A 27,889-nucleotide genomic window follows, 5' to 3' on the forward strand; every position below is an offset into this window, starting at 1 on the left:
TATATGGAAAATAACGTTTAAACACACACAAACATTTTGCTCTTGCATAATAAAAGCATTGGTCTGTGTGTAAGGAGAGGAAAAGGTTACAAACACTCTTCCTCAGCACCTCTTGCCTGTTAAATGAACAGCCCTGTGAAGGCAGCCACCTTGTGTCTGAGGAGATAAGGCAAGGTATAAGTATTTAAAATGAATAAGTAAAACCCTCATGTTCTTATCCTGTCATCCCTCCAAGAAGCTCAGGCAGCGTATATGGTTCTCCCCTTCACATTTTGTCCTAACAATCTATGAGGTCAGCTTGAGAGAAGAGGGTGCCAGGCCGAAGGTCACCCAGAGAGCTTCAAGAATGATCTTGGGCTTGTAACACTCTAACCTCTGCCCCTCACTGGCTCTCTATTCTGATGGCACATCTCCTGCACTCTATCTATCTTGGCTCAGAGACACGCATACCACCCCGACTGAAATAAAGATGGATATTGTGTTTACTGAGCCTGGCTCAAACAGTCTAGCTGTCCAATTTGTGAGTGTACAACTTCTCTTTCTCTTTTCAGGTACTAGTAAGGGTGTTTCCAGCCTGATCCGCCCTGCTCTTCTGGCAGTGCCATTTCCCCCTCCTCCATGAGGTAACTGTGAGCAAGCAAATGGAAATGATGGACAATACATCAATGGAGCTGAACTTGCCCACCAAAGTGAAGGAACTGGCCCTCAATGAGACAGCAGCACCCACTTCTCCAGGAGGAGATGATGCCAAAAAGAAGATTAAAAAGGAACTGCCTGACCGAGGCACTTGGAAAGGCAGATTTGACTTCCTGCTCTCTTGCATAGGGTATGCCATTGGCTTGGGTAACGTCTGGCGTTTCCCATATCTCTGTGGCAAGAATGGAGGAGGTGAGATGGGCCGGTTACAGAATTGCTGTTTCTTCATACCAGAGTGCATGCAGGGGGTGAACTCTGCTTTTAGAGTGCCTGTTCCCTTGGTGTCTCTTGATCATAGCACTTGTAAAATCTACCAAGGAGGGACTGTGGCTCTGTAGAAGAGCCCCTGCTTTGCCTGCAGAAGGACACGGGTTCCACCTCTGGCATCTCCAGGTAAAAGAACCAGGCAGTAGGTAGTGTGGAAGACCTCTGCCTGAGACCCCGGAGAGCTTCTGCCAGTCTGAGCAGACCGTACTCACCTGGATGGACTAGTGGTCTAAGGCAGCTTCATATGTGCCATTCGTGTACTGTGTTCGTTAGCTGTGCAGTTTTAAAGACAGCATTATTAACAATGATTAATTGCTTGCCGATAGAAATGCGATACCCAAAACAACTTACTATATTTCAAAATAAGTAAATGCAACTCATTCACCCATCCATCCATCCGTACCCCGCCTTTCCACATCGTTCAAGGGGGCTTACAAAATAATTTTAAAAATTTCCCAATTAAAACCAAGATAAAATCTCTCTCTCCCCCCCACTTAAAAGATACCTGTCCTTCACACCCCTCAAAAGTCTTGGCAAATAAGCTTGCCTTGCAGAACCTCCTGAATAGTTCCCAGGAGGAGGCTCCCTTCATCTCCCCAGGGAGCCCATTTCACGGAGCAGGGGCCACGAAGGAAAAGATCAGGGCTCTGGGTGATGATAGGCAGCTTCCCCAAGTGGTGGGACAGCCAACAAACGGCTCCCTGAGGATTGTTGCCTTGGGACATAGGGAAGGAGACGGTCCTTCAAATATGTGGATCCCAGGTCATGAAGGCTTTAAAGGTCATGGTCAGTGCATTAAATTGAACTCAGGAAAAATCTTTCAGAAATCATTTGGGCTCTCGTTTTTTTTAGGCAAGCCATTCCCCAGAGCTGCTGTGTGTTTACGGGAGTCGGGTTGGCTCCATGGTGAACTTGTGAAGGAAGTAATGTTTAGAGTGACCTTTAGCCCCCTGACTGTAGACTCAAAGCACTGGTTTGGAACTAAGATGACACAGCTGGAGGCTTGGATAATGAAATATAGAGCTGGGCGTCATATTCATGGTACCCAACTCCAAAACTTAGGGCAATCTCATTCAGCACGAGAGAGAGTGCCCTGTGGCACTCTACAAAACCCAACTGAGATGATTCCACACGTCTAGTGAAGATTCACTAGCCATTCCCACGTAGCCTTAAAGGGACAGCCCACTCACCGAATGCTGGCGGCTTTCCCCCTTCACTCCAGACATTTCCATTTTCATAATGGTCACAGGCTAATTGGCTTCCATTTTGGGGGCATCTTTTGGGGGGGCACAGGAAAGCACGTTCCCAGAAAAGGCAACGAAAAAATGGAAGCCAAACAGCCTGCAACCGTTTTAAAACCAGAGACATCTGGAGTGAAGACAGAGAAGAATGAAACTGCCCTTAACTCCAACTCCATATTCAAGCTGGTGGACAAGAATGGAGTGGTTAACTGTGTCAAAGGCTGCTGAAAGACCTAACAGAATCAACAGGGAAGATTGTCTCCTGTCCAAGTTTAAGGCCATTAGAACCATAAAATATCAAAACCAATTAAAAACAGCAAAGCAAAAGAGAGAATCAAATTAATCAGTCATCATGATGCTTATTGGAAGAAATGGGTTTTCCAGCAGCTTGGTAAATGGTGCCAGAAATGGCTGCAATATGGGGATAGTAACATTGATGTACCTTATGGCTGCTGAAAACCCTTTAAATGCTTTAAAGACTAAACAATAAGACTCATTATGTCTTCTGGTGGATTTTCCTTGGCAAAGAACTGCAAAAGGTGGATGCCACCATAGAAAAACCCCTACCATGTGCTCCCAGATCTCATCTCAGGGAAATGGGGAGTCAGGCAGCACAATCAGATCTTGAAGGATGGGAAGGAACATACAGAGAAGGTGTTCCTATTATTTATTATTTATTTATTCAATTTATATACCGCCCATCCCAGGGGCTCTGGGCGGTGAACAGTTAAAATTGATAAAAACAAAAACTAAAATCAATATACAAATAATAAAACAAATTAACAAAGTGCAGTGGTGGGGAGAACCTTCCCCACCCCAAAGGTGGGAGGCCGACATGGCACCGCCCCCTTCAACTGATTTCCATGCCCTAAACAAAATAGGGACTGGCTACACTTTTAAAATCCACTGAGCAAGCTTGCAATTTCTGTGCCTTCCTCCTGGTCCTCTCAGCCATCCTCTTCCCCATCATTGTGGCTAGTAGCCGTGCCATCCTAGGCACAGAAGACTGTGGCTTTGCTTAGGATGCCCCTGTAAGTGTCTAATTCTGCCCCCAGAGAGCAGGTGAGTGAAAGGACTGGTGGACGGATGGAGTAAAAGGTGCAGAGGTTTCCGTAGAGCATCTCCAAGCTGAAGACAAAACAGTGATGCTTGTACATCCATGTGAGGATCGCAGCAGGTCGGCGATTCCATGTTGACTGAGGTCCAGGGAGTGGTTGTGAATTGGAACTTTGCCTGATACCAAATTCCACAAACTGTTTTTGGAGCAGCTTCAAGGCTTGGGAACCAAGACAGAGATACAGCCAAAGGGATAGCACCTACGTTTGTTAAACATTCAGGGAAGACTTGCTTGCCCATAGCTCTATGAGATGCTTACCAAAATGCTAAGCATCTAAAATCGTGTTGCCAGATTACAATCCAGATTACAATCCAAAGGTCCTACTTATTGTTCTTAGGGGCCAAACAAGCTGAGATAATTTTTCATAGGTTGGGTCTTGGTTTCCCAAGTCAACCTTCCCCCAAATGACTGTCATAGTAGTTGAGGCCAATCACAAAATGATGGGAGGTTCTAAGCAAAACATCTTCCTGTAACAGCGAGAGCTCCCTGCAGAAAGAAAGGTGATGCCTCCAGGGCTCTTTTGACATACCTCCTGTTCCACTGAGGCGGAGGAAAGCCAGGACAGGCTTTTTGCTTTCAGGAAAAGATGGTTTGAGAAAGAAGGATATGAGCACCCAGAAACACATTGACGGGTGCCACTGCTATGGCATTCATGGGCAGCATATTTTGAATCAATGTTCTATTGCATCCTCGCAGCAACCCAGTGATAGTAGCTTACTCAGGATTGGCTTGCAAGCTTTATGGCTGAGCAGGGCCCTTTTCACTCTACATACCTGCTTCCAGAACATCGCGAAACGCAGTGCAAAAAACGCGGAAGATAGTGTCTTCTCGTGAGAGTTTTGCATGACGTCGCACAAGTTTTGCACAACATCGCGCAAAACTCTCACGAGTCGCGAGAAGACGCTATCTTCCACGTTTTTTGCACTGCATTTCGTGATGTTCTGGAAGCAGGTACGTAGAGTGAAAAGGGCCCAGGTATTTGAATTCAAACCTCCCTGGTCCAAGTCCGAGTTTGATATGCGTTACACCCCACTGGATTAGACTTTAATGGGCCTTCACTTTTACAATCGAAAATTATTGTAATCTTTGACACTTTCGAGATGCTGTTTCCCAGTTGAGACTATAAGATAATTCTATGGAAATGAAAAGATCGTTTTATAACTTTTCCAGACTGGGTGCCTTTTTAAATATTCTACTCGATAAGTAAGCAGCCGTTGCTGTTTTAATTAGTAATCGTTACTGGAGTTACCATTTGCATTAATGGTAGCTGATTTAATTTTTTACATCAGTGCTTCCACAGACCAGTTCCTATTAGAGCCTTTGTTATGCTAAGCGTTGTCAGTTCTTCTTCGCTATTCAAAGAGAAGAGCTCATGAAACTGCAGAACTGGAAGGAATTCCAGGGTTGCAAAAGCTAACCTCTTCCATTTGAGATATGAATTATAAAATAAACAAAAAATAATTGTCTCAGACATTCAGCCACTTTCATCTAAAAGCCTCAGGGTCCCATAACCTTCTCAGGGCATCTTTGCTTTTCCTTCTTTCTCTCAAATTTGTGGCAGAACTGCCAAAGGGTATCTATGTGACGCCTGCTGCTTTTTTTATTTCTAGTAGAGCTCCTGTAACAGCAATATGGCAGGCAGAAATGTAATAGGCCCCATTTTTCCTTCATATAAGGATGAGGGGGAAATGCATCTGGTTAATGTCTGTCTGGTCACGTATCTGATTGATTTGCTAACTTGGTCATGGATGGCAGCACAAAAAAGGAGTTTGGGGGAGAATGGGCTTGAGGAGAGAAGTCCAAATAGTTTGCATGAACAGGGCCGGATCGAGGGGGGCAGGGGGGGTAGTCTGCCTCCGGCACCGCCAGGGAGGGGGCGCTGGGAGCAGCTGCCAGCTGCCGGGAGCGCACGGGCAGCAATGCGGGCAGCCTCGCAGCCCCCTGTCCTGCAGGGCAGGCGAATGGCGTGGGCGGCCTCGCAGTCCCCTGCACTGCCTTTTGCCTGCCCTACAGGACAGGGAGCATGCAGCAAGCCAGCCACCCCCTGTCCTGCAGGGCAGGCAAAAGGCAGCACAGGGGGTTGTGAGGCTGCCCACACCATTCGCCTGCAGGGAGGCAAATGGCACGGGTGGCTTCCCAGCGCCTCAAGCTGCCTCTGCTGCTCCGCCCTGTGTGATGACGTCACCAAAATGACATCATCACGCAGCGCCGGGAGCGCACACAGGTCAGACTAAGGTTGCCCTGGGCACTGGTAACCCTAGATCCGGCCCTGTGCATGAACATGCACATATTGTGTTCATGGGTGAGAAAGAAAAGCAAGCAAATTTTTTGTTTATTTACAACATTTCTACCCTACACACATTTCAGTTCATAAAAAGCATTTTCAAGGCAACTTCCCATAAAAATAATAAAATGTCACACAAAATTATAATAAACATCACATACAGTAAAGAGTCCAGTAGCACCTTTAAGACTAACCAACTTTATTGTAGCATAAGCTTTCAAGAACCACAACTCTCTTCGTCAGATACATCTGATGAAGAGAGTTGTGGTTCTTGAAAACTTATGCTACAATAGTTGGTTAGTCTCAAAGGTGTTACTGGACTCTTTACTATTTTGCAACTATAGACTAACATGGCTAACTCCTCTGAATCTATCACATACAGTGCAATCCTAATTTGGAGTAACTCTTTTTAGGATTACAGTGATAATGTGTATAAAGTACCATCAAGTCACAGCCAATTTATGGCAACCCCTGCCGGGGTTTTCAAGACAGGAGGTTAGAGGTAGTTTGCCATTGCCTGCCTCTGTGTAGCAGCCCTGGAATTTCTTGGTGGTTTCCCATCCAGGGGTGATCCTGCTTAGTTTCCACAATCTGACCAGATCAGGCCACCCTGGACCACCCAAGTCAGGGGTAAACAGCATATTACGACATACTAAGTCTAATAAGAGAGCAAAGCAAAAATGAAATAAAGTAGGTATGTCTTTCCATCAAAAACTCACATGAATACAGTGGATTCTGGTGTCTAAATATCTATTTTAAAAGACCAGTTGGCAATCACTGAGAAGAATATTTCACAGCCAGGGTGCCACCAGAGAAAAGGCCTTGTCTCTCTAATAGCCATCCACCTAATTTCTGAAAGCTGAGGCAGAGAAGGATGGAGCTGATCTTAAAGACCAGGCAAGTTCATAAGGGAGGAAATGGTTCTTTAGGTATGGAGGATGGATTAATGTGTGATATGGAAACAATGATACAGATTTCACAGATGTGTCATCATAATTCCCTTTTTCATGGCTCTGGGATTCCACATAAGGGGGGAGCTGCTTTATTTCCCCAACTGGGTAACAGGCACTCCCCGCCATGAGCTGTGGGACTTCCCCACACAAAACTGCACAAGAGGGAAAAGAATCACAGCTTTTTTTTTTTTTGCTTCATTGCTACATCTGCACTACACGCAAAATGGTTTGGAAAGAGGCAGAAAAGATGAGTCTGAGGAAACAGGCTCCGGGCTGTGGTTAATAACAGCGCATTTGTCTTGCAGAAAGATTGTATTACATTTGCAGCTCTATGAAACACTCCCTAGAAATGAATTGACTCCATCAACAATTATCTAGTGAGCACTGAGTACCATTCCTATTAATACCAAAGACAGAAAAACAGATCCAATTTTTTAAAAAATAACCCGCAGTATGCTTGAGGACCCAGGCAATAAAAACAGAACCAAATCACTTCAGTTTATTCCTTTTTTAAAAATACACCAACCACTAGAATAACTCCATTTTTTAATCAGATCAAAAGATAAACTGCCTGGAAAGACAGGGAAGGAAACCTTCAGAGGTCACAGAAAAGCTTCTTGCCGTGCTCATACGCTTCCCTTGTTCCTCTTTCCTTTCTTGTGCTTGGAGCTTGATTCAAAATTTCCTGGTTTGATCTCACTCCAATTCACCATGATGTCTGAATGCAGGAACTTTGGTGAACTGGAGCTTATTTACTGCTTACAAGCATCAAGGTTAAAACTGGGATTCTAAAACACTGTTTAGAATCTCTGTTTGTGGAGAATAAACAAACTCAAATTTGCTAAAGTGTCTGCTTAGAGAAATGACAGCAAATGGATCGAGATAGCAAGGGTCAAATCAATAGCTATACATGAAAGGATGTAGAAGAGGAATGTGCAAGCATGTCAACAAGTTGTGTTTGCGGCCAACGTTAACTCAGTTTGTTGTGATGGAGCCATAGATTTTAGCAGAACACAGAGGAGGTTTGAGAGGAGGGGAAAATAAGATATTTTGCAAAATATATTTTATAATTGGAAAGGTCTGGTATAAAGATACATTAACCATTTTGGAAGCTGGGCAGGTAATAGTTAATGCCTCTTTTAAGCGGTACTGCCTTTTTACCTCTTCCGAAAAGCTGTGGGCAGTTCTTCGACCGACATTCTTCCCTCCTTCCCCACAGGTGCCTTCCTGATCCCCTATTTTCTTACACTGGTGTTTGCTGGGATTCCGCTTTTCCTGTTGGAGACGGCACTTGGGCAGTATACCTCTGTTGGTGGACTCGGTGTCTGGAAACTTGCACCAATGTTTAAAGGTAATGTGAGTCCACTAAAGACAGCAGCAAGCGGATAGCCAGCAGCTGGTTTGTGTGCTTGTTTGCGTAGAGCCATAGAATACACTCAGCCCAGGCACAATGCAAAACCATGTTAATTGTGGTCAGTTTCTGAAATCGGGGGTCAGCTCACAGATGTTCACTAGTACAATCCTGGTTTTCCTTGACAATTGCTCGTTTCATTGCAGCTCCAGGGGAAAGGACAGGATTAAGCCAGGATGTTTATGGTCAATAAACCAACTTCAAACTTGTTTTGACATGCCTTAACTAACCATAGTTAGTAGGGTGGCCTGTGTATGGATGATCACATTAACCACGGTCATACAATATTTTATTTTATTTTATTTATTTTATTTATGTCATTTATAGTCTGCCTTTCTCACTGAGACTCAAGGTGGATTACACAGTACGAACTTAGTATAATCAGTATCAAGTACATTTCTATACAGTATCAAGGACATATCTGAACAGGCCTTGGAGTCCCTGCCAGTTCAATCCTCAGGAGAGTTGCACCTTTCAATATGTTTATTTAAAGTATTCGGACCCAAAGTAGGTCAGTAAAGTAAAGTCAATAGGCTTAGAACAAGGTTGCCAAGCCCCCGGTTGAGGCAGGGGATTCCCCCACCCCAAGCTCACTGCCCACTGCTGCGCCAAGTTGCAAGAGGGGGGAAATAAAAAAAATCACTGGCATCCAAAGCACAATGACATCATTTCTGGGGAAAACCTGGAAGTCACAAGGGTAGCTCTAGGAATCACTGGAAAGTCTATGGTTTTTACTTTCATGAGGATGCTGCCCACCCTGTCCTCACCCCAAACCTTCCTGCTGCTTGACAGGTTTGGCTCAGCAACCCTTGTCTAGAAGGGTGTTAACTCTGCTTAGAACTGTACCGTGCCTTTTAAGAGAGGTCTGGGAAAGGATTCTGGGAAACAAATGGTATTAGGAGCCTCGCATAGGAAATGGATCCTTGCTATTCCCCTTTTCCAAATAGGATAGGCTTTATTAGATGTACATCGAAGGGTCTACAAAGTGTCTGTACACTAATTAAAGGCCAAATGTTTGTGAAATGGTGTTTGTGAGGTCTGTGACTGGAGAGGCATCTGGGAGCAGTTTAGAATTAAAATAGAGTACTCCTTTACCTACTCCCAAATGTCCATTTCAGATTTTAAAAATTTGAATCTGGGATTTTAAAATTTCAGGGAGAAAAAAAGAATCCCCAAATTTTACAGCTAAAAATATTAAGGCTCTCTTATATTGAGTACTAACTTGCCAAATTCACACTTTAATCCGTTGTTTCTCTAAATCTTTAGCATTTTATAACTGGTAGCGCTGTACAGAACTCAAATTACTAGAACAGAAATTGCAGCTTTTTTGAAGAAATTTCCAGTTCGCTTCATGTGAGAGAAGACCAGATTCATTGCTTGTCTTGAGTTTGTTCTGCAGGATTTCAAAATGGACCCACAAAGGGACATCTGCTCCCTGTAACTCTTGCACCTCTGGGTGTGCCTTGACTCAGAGAGGAACCACAAGTGACGCCTGACACAGGTTGGACACTTGTCAGCTTCCCTCAAGTTTTGATGGGAAATGTAGGCATCCTAGCCTTGCAGCTTGGCTCTCTGAGGGAAGCTTGAGGGAAGCTGACAAGTGTCCAACCTGTGCCTTTCGTCACTTGTGGTTCCGCTCTCACTTGGCTTAACAATTAACCCTGAAATGAACCTTTCCACACCAATGCAATGTCATCAACCTTCTATGTCTTTCTCCTACCACCGGGACTACCAAGAAACTTGGAGAAAAATGTTTTTCCCTTTTAATAGAGGCTTCATGTGTGAAAAGGGACAACTGGATCTTTTCATGGCATGGTGCTAAATAACATCACCTGGGAAACAGCATCCCATTAAATTCTGTTAAAGGGGCAGGGCATTTTTTTTCTCCAGGGGCTAACTGTCTCTATTGCTCTCTTCCCTGTTTGTTGATTGGCACAAGCTTGTGTTATTTGGCATAATGCTTTCTAAACATCCTGTATTTCTTGTCTCTTAGGAGTGGGCCTGGCTGCAGCAGTTCTCGCCTTCTGGTTGAATATCTATTACATTGTCATTATTGCCTGGGCCCTGTATTACCTTTTCTACTCTTTCACTGTGGTGAGTGAAAGAAAATTGCACCAAACTACTGTTGCATGGTTGTGCCACTTCGTGAAATGAATGTTTTAATATTTGTATGGATAATAGAGATGACAGAGAGCTACTGTGGTAGAGTGGCTAGACTGTCACCCCAGGATCTGGGAGACCCAACTTTGAATCCTCCAACTCGGCCATGGAAGCTTGCTAGGTAACCTTGGACTAGTTACTCTCTCTCAGCTTAACCTACCTCACAAGGTTGTTGTTGTTGAGGATAAAATGGAGAAAGGGAGAGAAATGTTGAAATCTGCTTTGGGGAGAAAGGTGAGGTATATTTATTATAGTGCAGAATAGATGATATACACTCAGCTTAGGATGGCACCATAAATGAACGTCATGATTGACCGAGGTTTTGAACCCAGATGTCTGCAGTTCTGGACCTATAAATACTGGCAGTCTGTAAAGTTTATTCATAGCTTAATTTGACCAAAAGTGCATCAAGGTGGAGTTGCAGAACTCGTGTACTGGAATATCGGTGCATTGGTGGTGATGGAAAGAGTAGTCAAGTCATAGCTGACTTTTATGACAATCCCTGCTGGGGTTTTCAAGGCGAGAGACCAGCAGAAGTGGTTTGCCCTTGTCTGCCTCCACAACCCTGGTTTTCCTTGGAGCTCTCCAAATACTAACCAAGGCCGACCCTGATTAGCTTCCGAGATCTGATGAGACTGGGCTTGCCTGGGCTATCCAGGTCAGAGTATAGATGAATGATTTATTTATTAACTGGAAACAACCAATATCAGCTGTTGATAAAAGCCCTGATTGAGCATGCACACGAGGGAAAGAATATTCGTTGCTCTTGAGTGCAAGTGGAATGGGAGGTGGCGACGACAGAGGCTGCCACCCCTAAAATCCATCACCTGAGGCCAGAACCCCACTCTATCTTGTTATATCACCCATGCTGCCCCTTTCTTTTTTTAAAATGACCTAATGCACATCTATAATGAGATTTTGGGAATATATGCAATGATGTACTATTTATTTGACAAATAAACTGGCGAAAGACAAACAATTAATGAGATGAACTCACCTAAGTATTGGAGAGTCATATTAATGTTTCTCTTCAGCAAGGTGGACTCGAAGTATGCATCTTTTTAAAAAACAGAATATCGAGTCTCAGGGTGCTGGAAAACCCAGGGAAGCTGTTGGCAAGAATTGACCTCGTTGACTTTAAGTGTCTTTTTCCTTGAACAGGAGCTTTTCAGCCAAGGCTGGTCTACCTGTAATAAATTTCATCACAGCCGAGCCATTCTTATCAATATAAAGACTCCTTTAATGTACATGTCTCAGCAATCAATAGGACATAAAGGCATCTGTTTCTATTGTCCCTGTGGGAATCATTTCATTTGATTTAGACGCAGCTGCTCAGGGGTGGAATATATGCCCTGCTTACGTCCACGATAGGTCATTGTTTGAGTGTATTCCCAAGCATCAGTGAAACCTCTTGCCCATATATTCCATTGTTTAACATTTTCTGACTCATATGCCTATAGCCTCCTGACTAGCACCTGCATCTTCTATTGCTCTTCCGTGAAGAACAAATCAGTCGCTTGTATAGGTTTCATTTTGGTGACTGATTTGCACAGAACATCAGGATTTTTGCCCTCTGTTGAGCTCAGGACGGGTGGGTACCAAGACTTACAATAAAGCAACCTCTTCTATCTCCATTTCCTATGCCTCTATCAGTCTGCCATCTTCTGCCCTGTCCAGAACTGCTTGGTGACTAAGTCAGGAGAAGGTATCATATGAAAGCTGAGAGGCAAAACAAGCTGTTTTTGGGGAAACTTGCCTTAGGAAAAGAGCACCACAAAACCTCATTCTGGGAAAGAACATGACTTTCTGCTGCATAAGTGAGTCTATCGAGTGTTGTGGCATCAGAAACCATCAGACAAATCTCTTCCCAGGTGTAATTGGCATGCTTACATACCTAAGCCCTGACCTGGATAGCCCAGGGTCTCGTCAGGTCTCAGAAGCTAAGCAGGGTCGGCCTTGGTTAATAATTGGATGGGAGACCTCACCAGGAAAACCCCACCAGGAGTCGCCATAAGTCAACTATGACTTGAGGGCAAGATTTCATTCACATACCTAAAGTGGGTGTGATGTTTGGATAGGTGCATCTCTCTCCCATGCTTTTGTTTTAAACAGTAGAGGCATGGGGAAAAGGGCAGCTTAATTCTTTCCCCTCTGAATTTTTTTGGGCTCAGAATCACTTTGATTGGAAAAACGACCTGAAGGAAAAGGGTTAAGCAGCCCTTCCCCTTTTCCAGTCCTTCACTTACAGCGCAATCCTAAGAAGAGTTACTGAGTTGAAATCAGAGTTGAAATCAATGGGCTTAGACTGGAGTAACTCTTCTTAGGATTGCACTGTTAAACTCAGACCCAGCCCTTTGATTAAAAAAATTCTCAAAGGAAAGGTGCATACTACCGTACTGTCCATGTACTGTCTGCAGTCTATACCAGGTATTCCCTACTGAATTGTTTCTGGAATGCCCATCTGTTGCTTGTATTGAATTATACTGTGTAATTGCTGTAGGACCTGAGCTAGCAGAGTATGGAAAGAAGCAGATGTAGCGAGCAAAGAAACCAAAGGCTGGGCCAAGCCAGATGGGAAGGGAAGATGCAACCATTCTCTCTCTTTCAGAGCCCAGCTGTATAGACACATTTCCATATATACCACTGCCAACTTGCTGGGCATCTTGTCATTTCCAAATTTCAGGGTTGGTCTGGGATGGATGTGTCTTGCCAGGCTGCCCAGCAATTTGCTTTATGGCAGCATTACAGTGATTTTACAGCACTGTGATTCAGCAAGAGGCACAAAACTGTCAGTTGCTCTTTCATCTGAAGGACACCGGAAAAGTCTACATTTTCCCTTTGGATTTACAGATAATTTTCATAAAGATATAGGCTTGGATCCCACCTAAAACTCCCATGGATGAATTTCCATTTTCAGAGCATGACTTTCCTTCCTACTCTTCCTGCTGCAGCCCCCAATGTCACCCCAATGTTACTTATAGAGAACCCCAAGAATGGTTTGGGGGTATTGGAGATCTGCTCTGACAAGCGGTAATCAGCTAAAACCACCTCCTACTTTTGTGGCTGTGGAAATTTGAGGCAGGATCCAACCCACAACTCTTAGTACAGAAGTGTCTTATTTTTTGTTGTGCCTTCCTCACAAAACAATAGGAATGAGTATTACAAGAGGATGTAGGGTAAATCTATATCTGTAGATGGACAAGTGATGACAGATGAAAGAGCAGGCAAATAAGAGCTATTCTACGTGTCCAACCAGGTATTTCAAACTGGGAGATTTTGAGCTCTCTTTGGGATTGCACAGTGCCTGAGCCTTCGTGATAGTGAGAGCTGCCGACATTCTGAGAATGGCAAGTCCCCTGCTTCTTTACCACACACATGCCGTCTGAAGAACTGAGCTCTAGTCCAGGAAAGCTTATATTGGAGTAATGTTGTTAGTCTTATAGGTGCCCCATAACTCCTGTTTATTTTTGTCACAACAGGCAAATGCTGCTATCCCCTTTGGATTTTTAACAGTTGCATCAACACACAATCGATTCTAACGTGGACACATCTTATATAGCCAGGGAAAAAATCGTGCAATGGGAACTTACGTTTTTGTACATTTAGGCACATGGGGTTTCAGCTGTCCCTTAAAAATAAACAGATGAGAAAAAGAACTTCAAAAGAAATAGAAAATGAAGCAGAATACAACTTTTGTATCATATTTCTTCCTTCTTTCCATCAGTCCATCCTGATTTTCCTTCTCTGACACATTAGATTTTTTCGTCCCTTTCTGTTTATTGTTCCTTCCTTCCTTCCTTCCTTTAGAAACTTTAGAAAAAAGAACTTTAGAACTTTTCCTTTAGAAAAAGTTCCTGTTGGATAGGGGCGGGGATGCAGCACTTTATGAAGTGGGGGGGGGGGATGATCTTGGAATAAACAAGTGGAAATTCAGCCACTGAAGCAGATCTTGATGCTCCATACCTTTCTCTCCTCTCTCTAGGACCTGCCATGGCAGAACTGTGACAACAAATGGAACACAGCAAAATGCTTCTCCAACTACTCTCTGACTGACACCAGCAACCTGACCAGCGCTGTGACCGAGTTCTGGGAGTATGTCCCCCGCCTCAGTCAGGTTTCACCATCCTTGGGATCATCTCAACAGTGTGGGGCTGAGTTTGGGGGTGGGGGGAGAAGGTGGTGTGACCATCTTATTCATCGTACATAACAAACACACAGAGATACTTCCTTCCATATTGCTTCATACTCTAGTAGGGAGGTTGCTTAGGGAGCAACCCTAAGCAGGCCTACTCAGAAGTAAGGCCCATTTTGTTCAGTGGGGCTTACTGCCAAGTGGTTTAAGGACTGCTACTTTAATCCATATTTCTACTTCGTATTTGTGATAGGACAGATGAGAAGGGCATTCCAATTCTGAAAGGAGATTTGGGCTTTTGTTTAAATTAGTAAACAACAACAACATTTTATTTATATACCGCCCTTCAGGACAACTTAATGCCCACTTAGAGCGGTTTACAAAGTGTGTTATTATTATCCTCACAACAATCACCCTGTGAGGTGGGTGGAGCTGAGAGAACTCTGAGAAGCTGTGACTGTCCCAAGGCCACCAAGCGGGCTTCAAGCGGAGGAGTTAGGAATCAAACCCGGTTCTCCACATTAGAGTCCTGCCGCTCTTATCTACTACACCAAACTGGCTCTTGCCATTGCCTTTGGTGGGTTTCCCTTTCTCCTTCCTTGTGTAGGTTTTGGAGGATGGGAGAGCATTCTCATGAGCTAACATCATGACCTAGTTGGAAGAAAGATGGTGGTTGTGCTGCAGGATGTGGCTTTGTTTCTCATCTCTTGCTACAAAATGCAAGAGGGATATTTGGCAGAGTGGGGCATTCCTGCTGCTTGAACACAGCTTGGAGCAGAGGGTGGCTTATAATTGCTTCCATTCTGTCTGAGTGCTGCAGAAGAGTTGGAGAAAGCACTCTGCTATTGGCTTTAGCAACCACTTCTGAGGACTGACATCTTCTGGTCTACAGAAGGAGCCATTGGGAAGAGGCAAATGTGTCTCCGCCAGCTTGTGCCTGCTTGTGCATGAACCCAGAAGTTTAGCATGACCAAGAGATGGAAGCTGTATGTGGACTCTTAAAAATACGAGTCATCCTGTTTATACTGCAGTAAGGGGCTGCTGGAAGTTGCTTTTCCCTTCTTACATTTTGCAAGATCTCCCCTGATGTAATCAGACCTTGAGTATCACTTGTATGTATGTACATTCTGGGTCACTTAAATGTTACTTCCATCAGGAGTTCTCCACGGAGCCAACACAGGCTTGCACAGTCACACAACAGCTTTGAGAAATGACTCACAAAAAAAGGAGAGCCCAAATGGGCTCAGAAAGCTGCTGTGGGGAGAGGGAGAGATCCTGCCTTTTTTGACCCCTTGCAAAAAGAGTGAGGGGGGGGGAAGAGTTTCTCATTTTCTTTGCTCCATGTGGAGGTATTTTGTGCCCCTGAAACAGTAGAAATGGGAAAAACTGTCCCCCGCCCTTCACCGTTTTTGCACGAGGGAAAAAAGTTTGGGAGAAAGGCAGGAACTGTACTTACCCTAGCGGCAGCTTTCCAAATCTATTTGGACTCCCCCTTTTTATTAATGCAAGCCATTCTCCAAAGCTGTTGTGTGTCTGTGTGAGCCCCGATTGGCTTCATGGAGGAAGTAACATTTAGAGTGACCCTTTGTCTGGAGCTTCAGATTGATATGTTGAGGTCAGGGGTTGCAATCCATCCTTTCCATCCCATGCATTCATGTCCTCTGATGTGCCATAGGAACATGTCTATAGAATATATGTGACTTGGGGTGTGTTTGGTGGTCATTTCTCTACCTGACCTTTCTAATGGGCAAACAGAGAAGGATCTCATGGTCAGAAGCTTCACTGCTGTCCTTCAGAATCTCACACTGTGTTGATCTTCTCCCATCCCTGGGGAGGTGAGGTAGCCACATCTACTCACATGGGGAGGGGGCATGCCTGCCGCTTGTCATTTAGTGCTCCACTGAACAGCTGTCCTGCCCTGGCTGCCATTTGAGCCCTGCAAGCCACCTTCTCAGGCTGTGTGCACTGCTTGCCCACGACCACAGCCTCTTTAGTCATCTTTGTCAGTTTGTAGCTGATGTTTGTCAATAGACCCAAGTCCTCTTCAAATGTTACAATCCAAGAGCCTGCCAACCATGCATATTGAGTGTGTGCTGCTACCCATGGTTCCTGGTTGCTGTGTGGTCTAAAAGGGGGAATGGATGGATATTGCGTGGTTGTACAGCCTCTGTATACTTGACACAAAATCCTAAATTTTTCAAGGTTCTTGTTTGCATGTATTGAAGTTGAAAAGCCACACATTCAGACAACACAATCACTGTGTTTATTGAAAGCATCCATGTACAGTTGCTGGCCTGCTGGGATGCACAATCATACCTTCTGAAAAGAGCCTTTTGCCGTTGGCCTTTGCTGTCTGCACAACCATCCACCACCAGGATACATTTTCCTGCGCTCTCCTACCCCTTTCCCTCAATCAGGCCATGAGGCAAGGCCTTGAGTATTCACTGTTGTGTTATTAGAAGTCTTTCCATTCCCTTTCACTGGGCCCAGTGAACCCTACGGCTGCCTTTAAAGTTTGCTTTTTCTGTATTCAGGTTTCCTGTCCTGACATTGCTCACAGCCGTTGTTGTAACTTGTAATTGTAAGTATTCCGCCTCAGTGGAGCTCCGTTGTTCTGATTTCCTTTTCTCTTGCCCCTCTCTTTCAGGAGAAATATGCATCAGATCTCTGGAGGTCTGGGAGAGCCGGGCAATATTCGCTGGCCTCTGGCAGGCACGCTTGCATTATCTTGGGTTTTGGTATATTTTTCCATTTGGAAGGGTGTTGAGTGGACTGGAAAGGTACTCTATGTGAATAGTATTTTCCAATAATATCTTTGATTGCTGTATTCATCCTGTAGTTTTTTGCCTGAATGAATATCATTAGGGTTTTTACATTTCAGGGCAGAATTGTGGCATGTGGCATATACAGTTTTTGATATATATTTTTTAGCTTTCACAGTAGCAAAGTTGTCACACTTTCCTTTGTTGGGAACATTTTCTTTCCTAAACTGAACAAAGTGATTTAAACCAAAACAAGCATTTGTGGGCTTTTCAAGGCTTCAAAGTAAAAACTGATTTAGGGATTTCAGTGCAAGTTATTTGTAAGGCACAAAATAATTGCTGTTTGATTTAAAGGCTGCTTTTGCTATTAAATAGGCCTGAAACAATCTGAAGAACTGTTCACGTTTCAAGTACCATATTATGACAGTGAAATTTGTACTTGAAATCGGGTGTAGGAAATTCAATGAAATTTGTCATTAAAATTTGAGACGTCCTTGTTTTAATTAATATTAATAATAGATAATATTAATGGAGTGTCACAATATGATAATATTAACATAGAATACAGGTTAGCCCAATCTCTTCGGATCTTGGAAGCAAACTTGGTTGGCCTTGGTTAGTACTTGGATGAGAGACCACCAAGGAATTCCTGAGTCACTACTAGAGGTGGGCACAAACCATGAAAAAAATGAACCGTGCAGTTTGTGGTTCGTGGCGTTTTCATGAACCAGGAACCACGAACTTCCATGAACTGGGGCAAGTTCACAAACCGGTTAGTGGTTCGTGGGGCTCGGAGCGGCTCGGAGCGGCTTGGATGGCCAGCCGGGAACTCCTGGCTAGCCAGCCAAGCTCTGCTGTTTAAATGATCAGCTGCTTGTCGGGGATCTCCCCGACAAGCAGCTGATCCACAGGTTTAAATGCCCCTTTCCCTGCCACTTTGCAGCAGCACACAAAGGGGCAGGGCTTTTTTTCAGCTGGAATGCGGTGGAATGGAGTTCCGGAACCTCTTTAAAATGGTCACATGGCTGGTGGCCCCACCCCCTGATCTCCAGACAGATGGGAGTTCAGATTGCCCTCCTTGCCGCTCCAGTGGCACGGAGGGCAATCTAAACTCCCCTCTATCTGGAGATCAGGGGGCGGGGCCACCAGCCATGTGACCATTTTCTCCAAGAGCAACCCACTGAGTTCCACCACCTCTTTTCCTAGAAAAAAAGCCAGGGAAAGGGGCATTGGTGTTAAAACGAACCAAATGAACCAAACGAACCAGCAGACCAGTTCGTGGAAGTTCGTGGAAATGAGCTTCCACGAACTGCTAATTTGCAAACTACGAACTGGGCCAGTTCATGGGTTTTTTTGGTTTGTATTCTGGTTCGTGCCCATCTCTAGTCACTACACAGTGGCAATCAATGGTAAACCACTCCTTGCCTTGAGCCAGTTTGCTGTAGTAGTTTAAAGCAGCAGGACTCTAATCTGGAGAACCGGGTTTGATTCCCTACTCCATCACTTGAAGCCAGCTGAGTGACCTTGGATCAGTCACAGCTTCTCAAAACTCTCTCAGCCCCACCCCCCTCACAGGGTGATTGTTGTGGGAATAATAATAATATTCTTTGTAAACCGCTCTGAGTGGGTGTTAAATCATCCTGAAGGGCGGTATAGAAATCAAATGTTGTTGTTGTCGTTGTCATCATTGTCATCGTCATCATCATCATCATCAAAACCCTGTACACACAAACACACTCACACAGAAAATATTACATTCCCTTGGGAAAATACTCTCAGCATTTCAGAAACACATGACTACTTTCAGATACCATCAAGTAATGATTGCTGCTTCAGCTACTACATCAATTGCGAATGCTGACACAGAACGTAACTAGTCAGAGAATATACACCATCAAAATTCCTTGCCAGGAGGGGAGGAGAGGGGATTTGTTTCAGGCCTTCATTTAAACTAACTTCCAAATTCTTTCCCTTTCTTGCATAGGTGGTGTATTTCTCAGCCACCTACCCTTACCTCATGTTGTTTATCCTGTTCTTTCGTGGGGTCACCTTGCCAGGAGCCAAGGAAGGAATCCTCTTTTACATCACTCCCAATTTTAGCAAACTCTCTGAGTCTGAGGTTTGTATTCCCTTCTGATTCTCTACAACAGTGGAGGTAATTAAGGCTGCAGACAGCCTTTTATCCTAGCAATCCCCATTCCCAGCCTCCACTCCCCGCCACCATTCACTTGGCTGGCGGGGGGCAGGGGAATGGGCCTCCCAGGGTGTGCTCACAGCTCTGCCCAGTGAGTCACTCCCAGGAGTGATGTCATCATGGATGGCCCTGGGAGTGCTCCCTTGCTTCATGCTGGGCCAATCTGAGCCCCAAATGTGTTAGCTGTCAGACCTGCCCACACGTTAATAGAAGGCTTATGAATATGGCACTACCATAAGCCCCTCTCTTTATGTGTTTAAACACAGAAATACTGCCTATCAAGGTAGGAAATGGTTGCCAGCTCCCAGCCAGGAGCTGGAAAATTACTGGCATGTGAGTCACCAGCGCGAGACTAGCTTTCAGCTCCACACCCCCAGAGATGTGTAAAGATCTTAAGACAATAGGGTCTTCCAGGAGTTCCTGAATTAATCACCTCCACACCCCGTTGATCTCTTATCCACTCTCCCATTCTGGGGTATTCAGTGCTCTGATAGCCGCTCCCATCCTGCCATTGAGGGTCATCAGTCATCATTGATAAGTTTAGTTTCGCTTAATCAAAACTTTCCAGTGCTTTGTCTCATCCTGGAGATGGCCAATAAATTACTGTTTTGGGCAGAAGATGAAATCCTGCACCAGGGTACTTTCCACAGTATAATTGGGCTACCCTTCCACCATAATTGTGTACATGCCTTCGGATCCAGCATCCACCCTCAGACCCCCATCTGACCCTCTCATTTACCTGCCACAAAGAGCTGGTTGCTCAGTGCTCTCCCTCTCAGACTCCCTCTTCTCTTCTGGATTGGTAACTATCACACGACCCTACAATGCTCTCCAATTTTCCTCCCTGTTTCTCTAGTTAGCTCTGGGAGTGTGCTGCGTGATTTGTGTGTAGGGCTGCCAATCCCTTGCCTGGGGTGGGGAATCCCCTGTTCCCACCTCTACCCCCTGACCCCACTTACCTGGCCAGTGGGGGGGCATGCCCCCAGAGCACCCCCAGGCAGTACAGTGCACCCCCACACTCCACCGTGGCATCTCCATGCCCCGCAGTGGGCCCATTTTGGGCCGAATTGGGCCCGCGGGGGGGGGGGGGATTCAGCCCTTCGGCGAGCATGGGAGTGCACGCCGGGCCACTCTTTGACTCGTGTGATGACATCACTTCCCAGAAATGATGTCATCATCCATGCCAGGAGCACGTATGCACGTGGAGGGTGAGTGCTGGGTTCTCAGTCCCCTTTTTAATAGAACATCTGCTGGTTTATTAAAACAGTGCTCTAGAGGAACAATCCCTGTATATACAAGTGGAGATTTCATTCATTATCCCCTATTGCTGTCTCTTCTTGAACGCTAATTTCCGCTAAACTTGCAAAAAGGCCCCTGTTTGGGTAACAAACAGGCCGAATCAGGCCAGTGCAAATTGTGGGAGCACTCCCAGGGTTTGCGTGATGATGTCACTCCCAGAAGTGACATCATTGTGTCGCACAGGAGCGTGTGGGTAGGAATATTCGGAAGGTAAGTGTTGGCTACCCATCCTTCCTGCTGGGAGGGGAAGGAGACCTGGCAATCCTATCCCAGACTCCTCCTCATTCAGGCAGTCAGATGATCCCAGGTTATCAGCCTGATGTCCAACTAAAGAGATCAGACCTGTTGCTCTCCTTCAATGTTGTAAACGTGCTGCTGAAGGAAGATACTACAATCTTCCTCTGTAATATCCAACTATAAGCCATCCCAGAACACTTTCCTGTTCTTTGGCCTGAGAGGCTGATTTTTAAAAACTCTACATATCAAGTATTTCTTGCTATGGAGACTATCCCTTTTATTTTATTTTATTTTATTTTATTTTATTTTATTTTATTTTATTTTATTTTATTTTATTTTATTTTATTTTATTGGTGTGCAGTCACACTTCTCCATATGCTACAACAGCCCAAGTTTCAGTAGCCTGAAAAAGGTGTTCTGCACAATGCAGGACTCTTGAAAGAAGTTATGACCGCATCATTGCCTCCTGTGGGAGAGCTTAGGTATTGTAGGGTGCTTTGGAACTGGACTAGAGAGGGGTTTCATGTTCTCACACAATGATCAAGGACCAAATAGGATGAACCATTCCCATGTCACATAGTGAACGTTTGAAAATCTCTGACTTAGTAGACTATGTTGAGACATTTGCTTCTCTTACAGGTCTGGATGGATGCAGCCACGCAGATCTTCTTCTCCTATGGTCTAGGACTGGGGTCTCTGATCGCCTTGGGAAGCTATAACACTTTTCACAACAACGTCTACAGGTTTGTATTGTGTACCTTAATGTTCTTGAGTTATGATTTATAGAACTTCTATAGTGCTTCAGAAGGTTCAAACTACTTCACTCACTCAAGCAAAATTTGAACCTGGTGCTTCCTGATTGGTAGACTAAAGAACAATCTGCAGATCAAAAAGTCCTCATGTTTGGTGATGGATAACTTGAGAGCTCTGCATCAGAGTTTGCCTCCCACAGGGCTTTTTTTCTGGGAAAATAGGTGGTGGAAGTCAGTGGGTTGCCCTCGGAGAAAATGGTCACATGGCTGGTGGCCCCACCCCCTGATCTCCAGACAGAGGGGAGTTTAGATTGCCCTCTGCGCCACTTGGCAGTGTGGAGGGCAATCTGAACTCCCCTCTGTCTGGAGATCAGGGGGTGGGGCCACCAGCCATGTGACCATTTTTAAGAGGTTCCGGAACTCCGTTCCCCCGCATTCCAGCTGAAAAAAAGCCCTGGCCTCCCAGAGTTTTGTGCCTTCCAGACTCAGGCATGCCCCCGTCTTCTTGCTACCGTGGAACTGCTATTGGTTCCATTTAATAACTTACATGCAGCTGCCTAAGCAACATGATTTTGCAAACAGAGCAAACAGCAGCTCCGTTTGGGAAATGAAGACACAAAAATGGTGGTGGGGGGTGGGGCTGAAGTTGTTGTGGTCTTGAGGAGAAAAGGGCTGGCATGAACCTTGGAGGCACAAAACTCCCATTGAACAGCTGATGCAAAATCCTCACGTTGTTCACCAACAAACATAGACTTTTTAACATGCTCATCTGCCATTCTACCAGCTGACTGCACATGAGGGATATTCTGGAAGCAACCAGGCTTTTAAACCAACTCCTATCCTTAAAATTTAATAAACCTTTCAAAAAGGCAATAATTGTTTGCCACAACTCCAGATGGGTATTTGATAATTTACTTTTAATCCTCAAGGCAATTTGGAACTGCCTTACCTTCTCCTAAGAGATTTTTACAAAAATCTACAATATTGAAATATTAGTAAAATAGGATAACATTTAAATTTGTAGATCAGCTTGGAGATTTCCAATCTAGAGGCAATTTAGAATACAATTGATTAAAAAAATGGGAAATTGGATGTCATGCCATATCAACAACAACAACAATAACAACAGAGTGCTTATAAACTGAACTTCTGGACAGATTAGTGCCATACTCAGAACAGTGAACCAAGTCAGTGTTATTATTATCCCCTCAATACAACTGGGGAGCTGGGGCTGAGAGGAGTGGCTTATCCAAGTCCACCTACTTAGCTCATGGCAGTAAGGGGAGTTGAACTAACAGAGTGCTGATTCACAACCACTGTGCTGCAGCAGCTCATATCATACTGCAGGGCTAGTAGGTCCCCTTGCTTTGAAACCAGGAGGTGGGAGGACTTCTGGCTGGGGGAGTTGCCACTTTGCATGCATGCTTTGTTTGCTCTGGTTTGTATGCTCCTCCATTTGCATGCATCCTCCATTTGCTCAGTTCCGCTGAGCCCCCATCACTTCCTGTTTAAACTGGAAGTGATGTCATGGGGAGCTTGTGAGCATGCACATGCCATTTCACCATGTGCTCCAGTTAGCCTCTCCATACCTCCCCCCTCACTGAGTAGATGAGTGGTAGTGGGGGATGGCAGCTGAGGCCAGGTAATCCTCCATTCCCCGTGGGGGGCTGGCATCCCTAAACCCAAATCAGGAGGAGAGAAAGTGAAGCAAAGTAGCAGCCCAGAAAAATGGCAGCCTAGTACCAGAGAGGAGGGGAGTCAAGTCGCATCTCTGGTGCTTATCAGGGAGCAGGAAGGGGATGTTAAGTAATGACTCACTTGAGAAAACTTGGGAGATGGGTGAAAAATCCAGGAAGTGGATGTAACAATGAGGAAGTGGTTAAAAGGCAGAGTCAGGGGAACTAGCGAAGAAAGATCCTATTTGCTAGCAGTGATAGGAGTCTATAGGGCCGCCAGTTCTGGATTAAGACATTCCTGGAGATTTGGGGGGTAGAGCCAGGGGAGGGTGTGGTTTTAGGAAGGGAGAGACCTCAGCAGGATATAATGCCACAGAGTTCACATCCCAAAGCCACCATTTTTCTCTAGGGGAACTGATCTTTGTTGCCTGGAGATCAGCTGTAATTCCAGATCTCCAGCCACCAACTGGAGGTTGGCGACCCTAGGAAGAAGAAGAAAGCTACAGAATGCTAAAATATGGAGGTGCAGCAATCCCTTCCTGAGGCATGGACCAAACAAGACACATACATGTCTTTAATGCAAATAAGCCTCCTCATTGTAGCAAGGTCCTAGGCCCGATGACTTTCAGGGTAACTTATTCCATGAAAAACCAGACTCCTCCATGTTGTGTAGCCGGATGGAATTCCCTCACTGGAGATGATGCCCCTGATGAGGAAACTTCATGCTGACAGCTAAACTAGATGTCATAGTGTCCTTATGGCTGTCACAAATACACAATGGGCTGAGGTGCTCTTGTCCCCCGATCTGTGCCCAGGAGCGGCACCAGGGTTTTCGGCACCTGTGGCCGGCCAGCGGGTCGGGCGCCCGCACGCCCATGCCCGCACACACACAACAGCCTGTGTGATGGCGTCACGTGTGATGTAATCACAGGCGCGCACAAGCCAGCCCGATTGCTATGGTGGGCAGCTGGGACAGTGCACAGGTGGCCTTCCAGCTCTCCCGCTCAGTTGCCCTGCGCCACCCCAGACGCCTTCCTGTGGCTGCTGCGCCTGGCCGGGGGCGTGTGCTGGAAGTGGTGGCAGCGTGGGGCAAGAGAGCTGAGAGGCTGCAGCTCTGTGGCACGCGCTCCCGCCCCCAGCACCTCCTCCGGCACCCCCTCCAACACCCCGCGCCCTGAGGCAACCACCTACCTGGCCTCAATGGGCACGCCGGCCCTGTCTGTGCCTTATCAAGTGCCAAAATGGCCACACACACATTATGGCCTCTTCTGCACATGAAAAGGTGCTCCAAGGGAAACGAGAGCCTTACTCATTTTAAACTTACTTTAAAATGGTGGTGGTGTCTCCGTGGCAACCATGAGGATGCTGTCATGTCTAGTTAGGCCCTACATCACTTGGCATTCAAGACATAAAAGACAATAGTACATTTCAAAAAGGTTTTATATGCTAAGGGTAAAAATTCATGTTCGAAGCTAGAGCCGAGAAGCAACGGTGCCTTTGGCCTCCATCATCCCCCAGCACAAGATGTCTATCACAGAGCCAAAGGAAGAGGAACACAGAGATGCAAATCTACCCAACAGCAAAAGAGGTTCTCCTAGCCATTGGAAAAGAAGGACCCTTTTTCATATTGGCAACCAGTTTGCCACAAACAGTGTCCAGTCCATGCAATTGACTGCTGTATGAGAAACTGCCCACAACAGTCAGGGCTTTGACATCTGTCCTCATTATTATGTGGCATTGGCAGCCGTCCTGCTTTCTTGCCTCTGGCCTTATTTCCTGTTTCCAAACTTCTCTAGAGTTTTCTCTGCATTATCTTTTTTAAAAAATGGATAGCATCTTCCTTAGGGGCCACGGAGCATGTGATGCTCCTTTGGAAATGGTTTTTTGCTGCCTTCAGCTTTTTCATAAGCATGATGTGTCCCCAGAGAGAGTTGAAGAGGCTTTAAACATTCACAAGGAAAACCTTTTAAACCCTTTCTAGTTCTTAGTCCATTAACAAGTAACTTAGGCCTTGCTTGTGAACGTCAAGCTTCATTTGGGACTCTTCCAGTGCAATCCTAAACAGAGTTACACTCTTCTAAGTTCATATACATAAATGGGCCTAGAAGGGAGTAACTCTATTTAGAATGGCTGTTTATCCAACCATGGGGAAGCAATTTCTGGTGGCAACTGGTCTATGGCATGAACATTTGAATCAGACCTATATTTTTGCTCTCTTTCCCCCTGCTCTTACTCCTCCTTCTCCATGCAGGCTCATGACAATCTTTTGTTCTTTCCTTTTATCGACATCTCAAAATAGCTAAACATTTTTCATGATATGAAGAACACAGATTTTTTTTAAGGGCAGAAAACTCTCTTATACCTAGTCAAACTATTGGCCTATCAGTATTGCCTACTCTGATTGGCAGTGACTTTTTGGTCTCTAGGGCAAAGAAAAGTCTTTCCCAGCACCTACAACCTGAGTTCCTCAAAGAGATCCTCCCTCTCTTAGAACTAAGGGTCCCATTTTCCCGGTGGGGGTGGGGGAATCTCCTGCCCCCACATCTGTTGCCCACTGCCACTCTGAATGGTGGTAGGAGAAATTTTTTTTAAAATCCTACCATGTTGCGTGCAGTGTCACATCACTTCCAGTAAAAAAAATGGAAGTGACATAGGGTAGCTCTAGGAATCACTGGATACTCTATGGTTTTAAACAGAGCGTTGATTCCTAGAGCTACATATGCCATTTCTGATTTTTTATTGGAAGTGACATGACACTGCAGCTGACTTTGCCCCTCCATATCCCTACCAGGCACTGCCTGGCAACCCTACTTAGAATACTAGGGCTGCCCACTGAAGTTTATTTGCAGTAGACTCGGCAGTCAACATGAAAATCTTCACACTTGCAAAATTAACTTAGGGAGCTCACTGTCACAGAATGTAGTGAGGGTTACTAGTTTAAATGGCTTTGAGCAATAGAGGGAAAAGCTATATAGATATAAAAAGCTATTAGCTGTTATGGCTGAATGAAGTTTGTGAATCATTGCCAAGGGTCACCAGCATAATGCAGTAATCTACATGCATGGACCATGGTGCAGCAAGTATGCAGCTGGCTGCAATATTTACAGGACTGAAAAGGAGCAACAAAACATGCAATAAGTTGGAACCCTCTCTCTTCACAGAAGGGCTAAAGCAAACCCTTTTACTTTAGAAAAGATGAGCATGGTGGAGGCATGGAAGATCATGCACGGTGGAGAAAGTGGATTCTGAGTGCTTCTTCCTATCTTCCTAAGTTCTAAAATAATGAGACAAAATCTTTGATTTGCAGTAGATCCAGGACAAGCTCTACCTGCAACCCATAACAATTAGCTTGGGGAATGTTCTGCCTCCACATGGCCATAGCTTAGGTGGCTTTAAAAGAGAGGAGGAACATTCATGTCCATCAGTGGCTATTATCCACAGAAATAAGGTTACTAGATGGAACCTACAAGGGAGGGCTTAATTTCTGTCCATGGCTTTGTGCTTCTTATAGTTGTTCACTGTAGTAAATAAAGATGCTAGACTTGATGACTCTTGACTCAGTAGGGTTCCTTTTTGTTTTGAGAAATAGTTGCAGAAACCCATGCAACAATGGTTTTAACAGCAGAATCTGAGTCCAGTGGCACCTTAGGTGCATATGTGAGACATGTCTATGCGCCTACCCTGATTATTACTGGTACTCTGCTATTAACTGTCTTAGCATTTCCTTAATAGATACTCTTCACCTCTGTCCCATGGACTATTCTGAATGGCTCGTGGGGTGGAAAATGTGGGAGTCTTCCTTCTTTGTTACTTTCCACTTCTCTTTTCCAGGGACTCCATCATTGTTTGTGGTATAAATTCCACCACAAGCATATTTGCAGGCTTTGTGATTTTTTCTATCGTTGGATTCATGGCACACATCACCAAGAAGTCCATATCTGAGCTGGCCTCCTCAGGTAAGCAGATGCTGCCATTGAAATGTCCAACTGTAGGGCAAATTTGGCCCAGGAATTTTATTAAATTGCTAACCTTCTGCACCAAGAATAGCGGCATTGTGTGACCTGTGTGAGCTCAATAGCAAGCCATCATGCTGGCCATGAAGACTTTTTGTCAGCAGTGTAATGAGAGTTCTGGGCCTCTCAGATGCCCCGTTCTGACCATGGCTACAGCACATGGATAGAAGCAGCTTCAGCCTTCCCCCTGCACCATTTTTACTTCTTGAAATTATGGCCACTATTAGCTCTGGTAGGGAAACTTATGTGTAGTCATTATTACACATAAATTTCCTGCTGGAGCAAATAGTGGCTCCTGGGAACCATTTCAAGAAGTAAAAGTGGTGCCGGGGGGTGGGGGGAGGCTGAAGCTGCTTCTATCCATGTGCTGTGGTCATGATCAGAATGGAGCATCTGAGAGGGCCAGAACTCCTGTCGCACATGTCTTACAAAATCCTCAGGGCAGTTTCAATGACTTTGTATCATGAGAATTGGCCCATATTTGCATTTCTCTTATTTTGCATGATGCTCATATTTTGCTGTTCTGCTTAATGTACTGTATTTGCTACAGGTGGGGAGGGGAAGGAACTAGGCTTTGCACAATGAAAATCTCCTGCAACCATCTTGGTCCCTTCAGAGATAACAGGCATTATTCTTGCAATTTTAAGCATATCTTTGCAACCCCCAGAGGCAGAAGCTTGCTTCTTTTTCAAAAC

The 27,889-nt window shown here is 45.0% G+C and overlaps 1 protein-coding gene across 1 annotated transcript in view; it reads left to right on the forward strand.

Moving 5' to 3' along the window:
• The first annotated feature begins 665 nt into the window (after positions 1–665).
• LOC129335815 (sodium- and chloride-dependent GABA transporter 1-like) overlaps positions 666–27,889 on the forward strand; it is an 85,829-nt gene continuing 58,605 nt past the window's right edge. Inside the window, exons 1-8 of the mRNA XM_054988622.1 lie at positions 666–888; positions 7,778–7,909; positions 9,963–10,063; positions 14,112–14,221; positions 16,909–17,041; positions 19,008–19,142; positions 21,393–21,496; positions 27,013–27,137. Coding sequence (XP_054844597.1) covers positions 666–888; positions 7,778–7,909; positions 9,963–10,063; positions 14,112–14,221; positions 16,909–17,041; positions 19,008–19,142; positions 21,393–21,496; positions 27,013–27,137 — 1,063 coding nt within the window. The remainder of the gene's footprint in view (positions 889–7,777; positions 7,910–9,962; positions 10,064–14,111; positions 14,222–16,908; positions 17,042–19,007; positions 19,143–21,392; positions 21,497–27,012; positions 27,138–27,889) is intronic.

Source organism: Eublepharis macularius, chromosome 9 (assembly GCF_028583425.1).
Source record: "Eublepharis macularius isolate TG4126 chromosome 9, MPM_Emac_v1.0, whole genome shotgun sequence".
NCBI classification, from domain to species: Eukaryota; Metazoa; Chordata; class Lepidosauria; order Squamata; family Eublepharidae; genus Eublepharis; species Eublepharis macularius.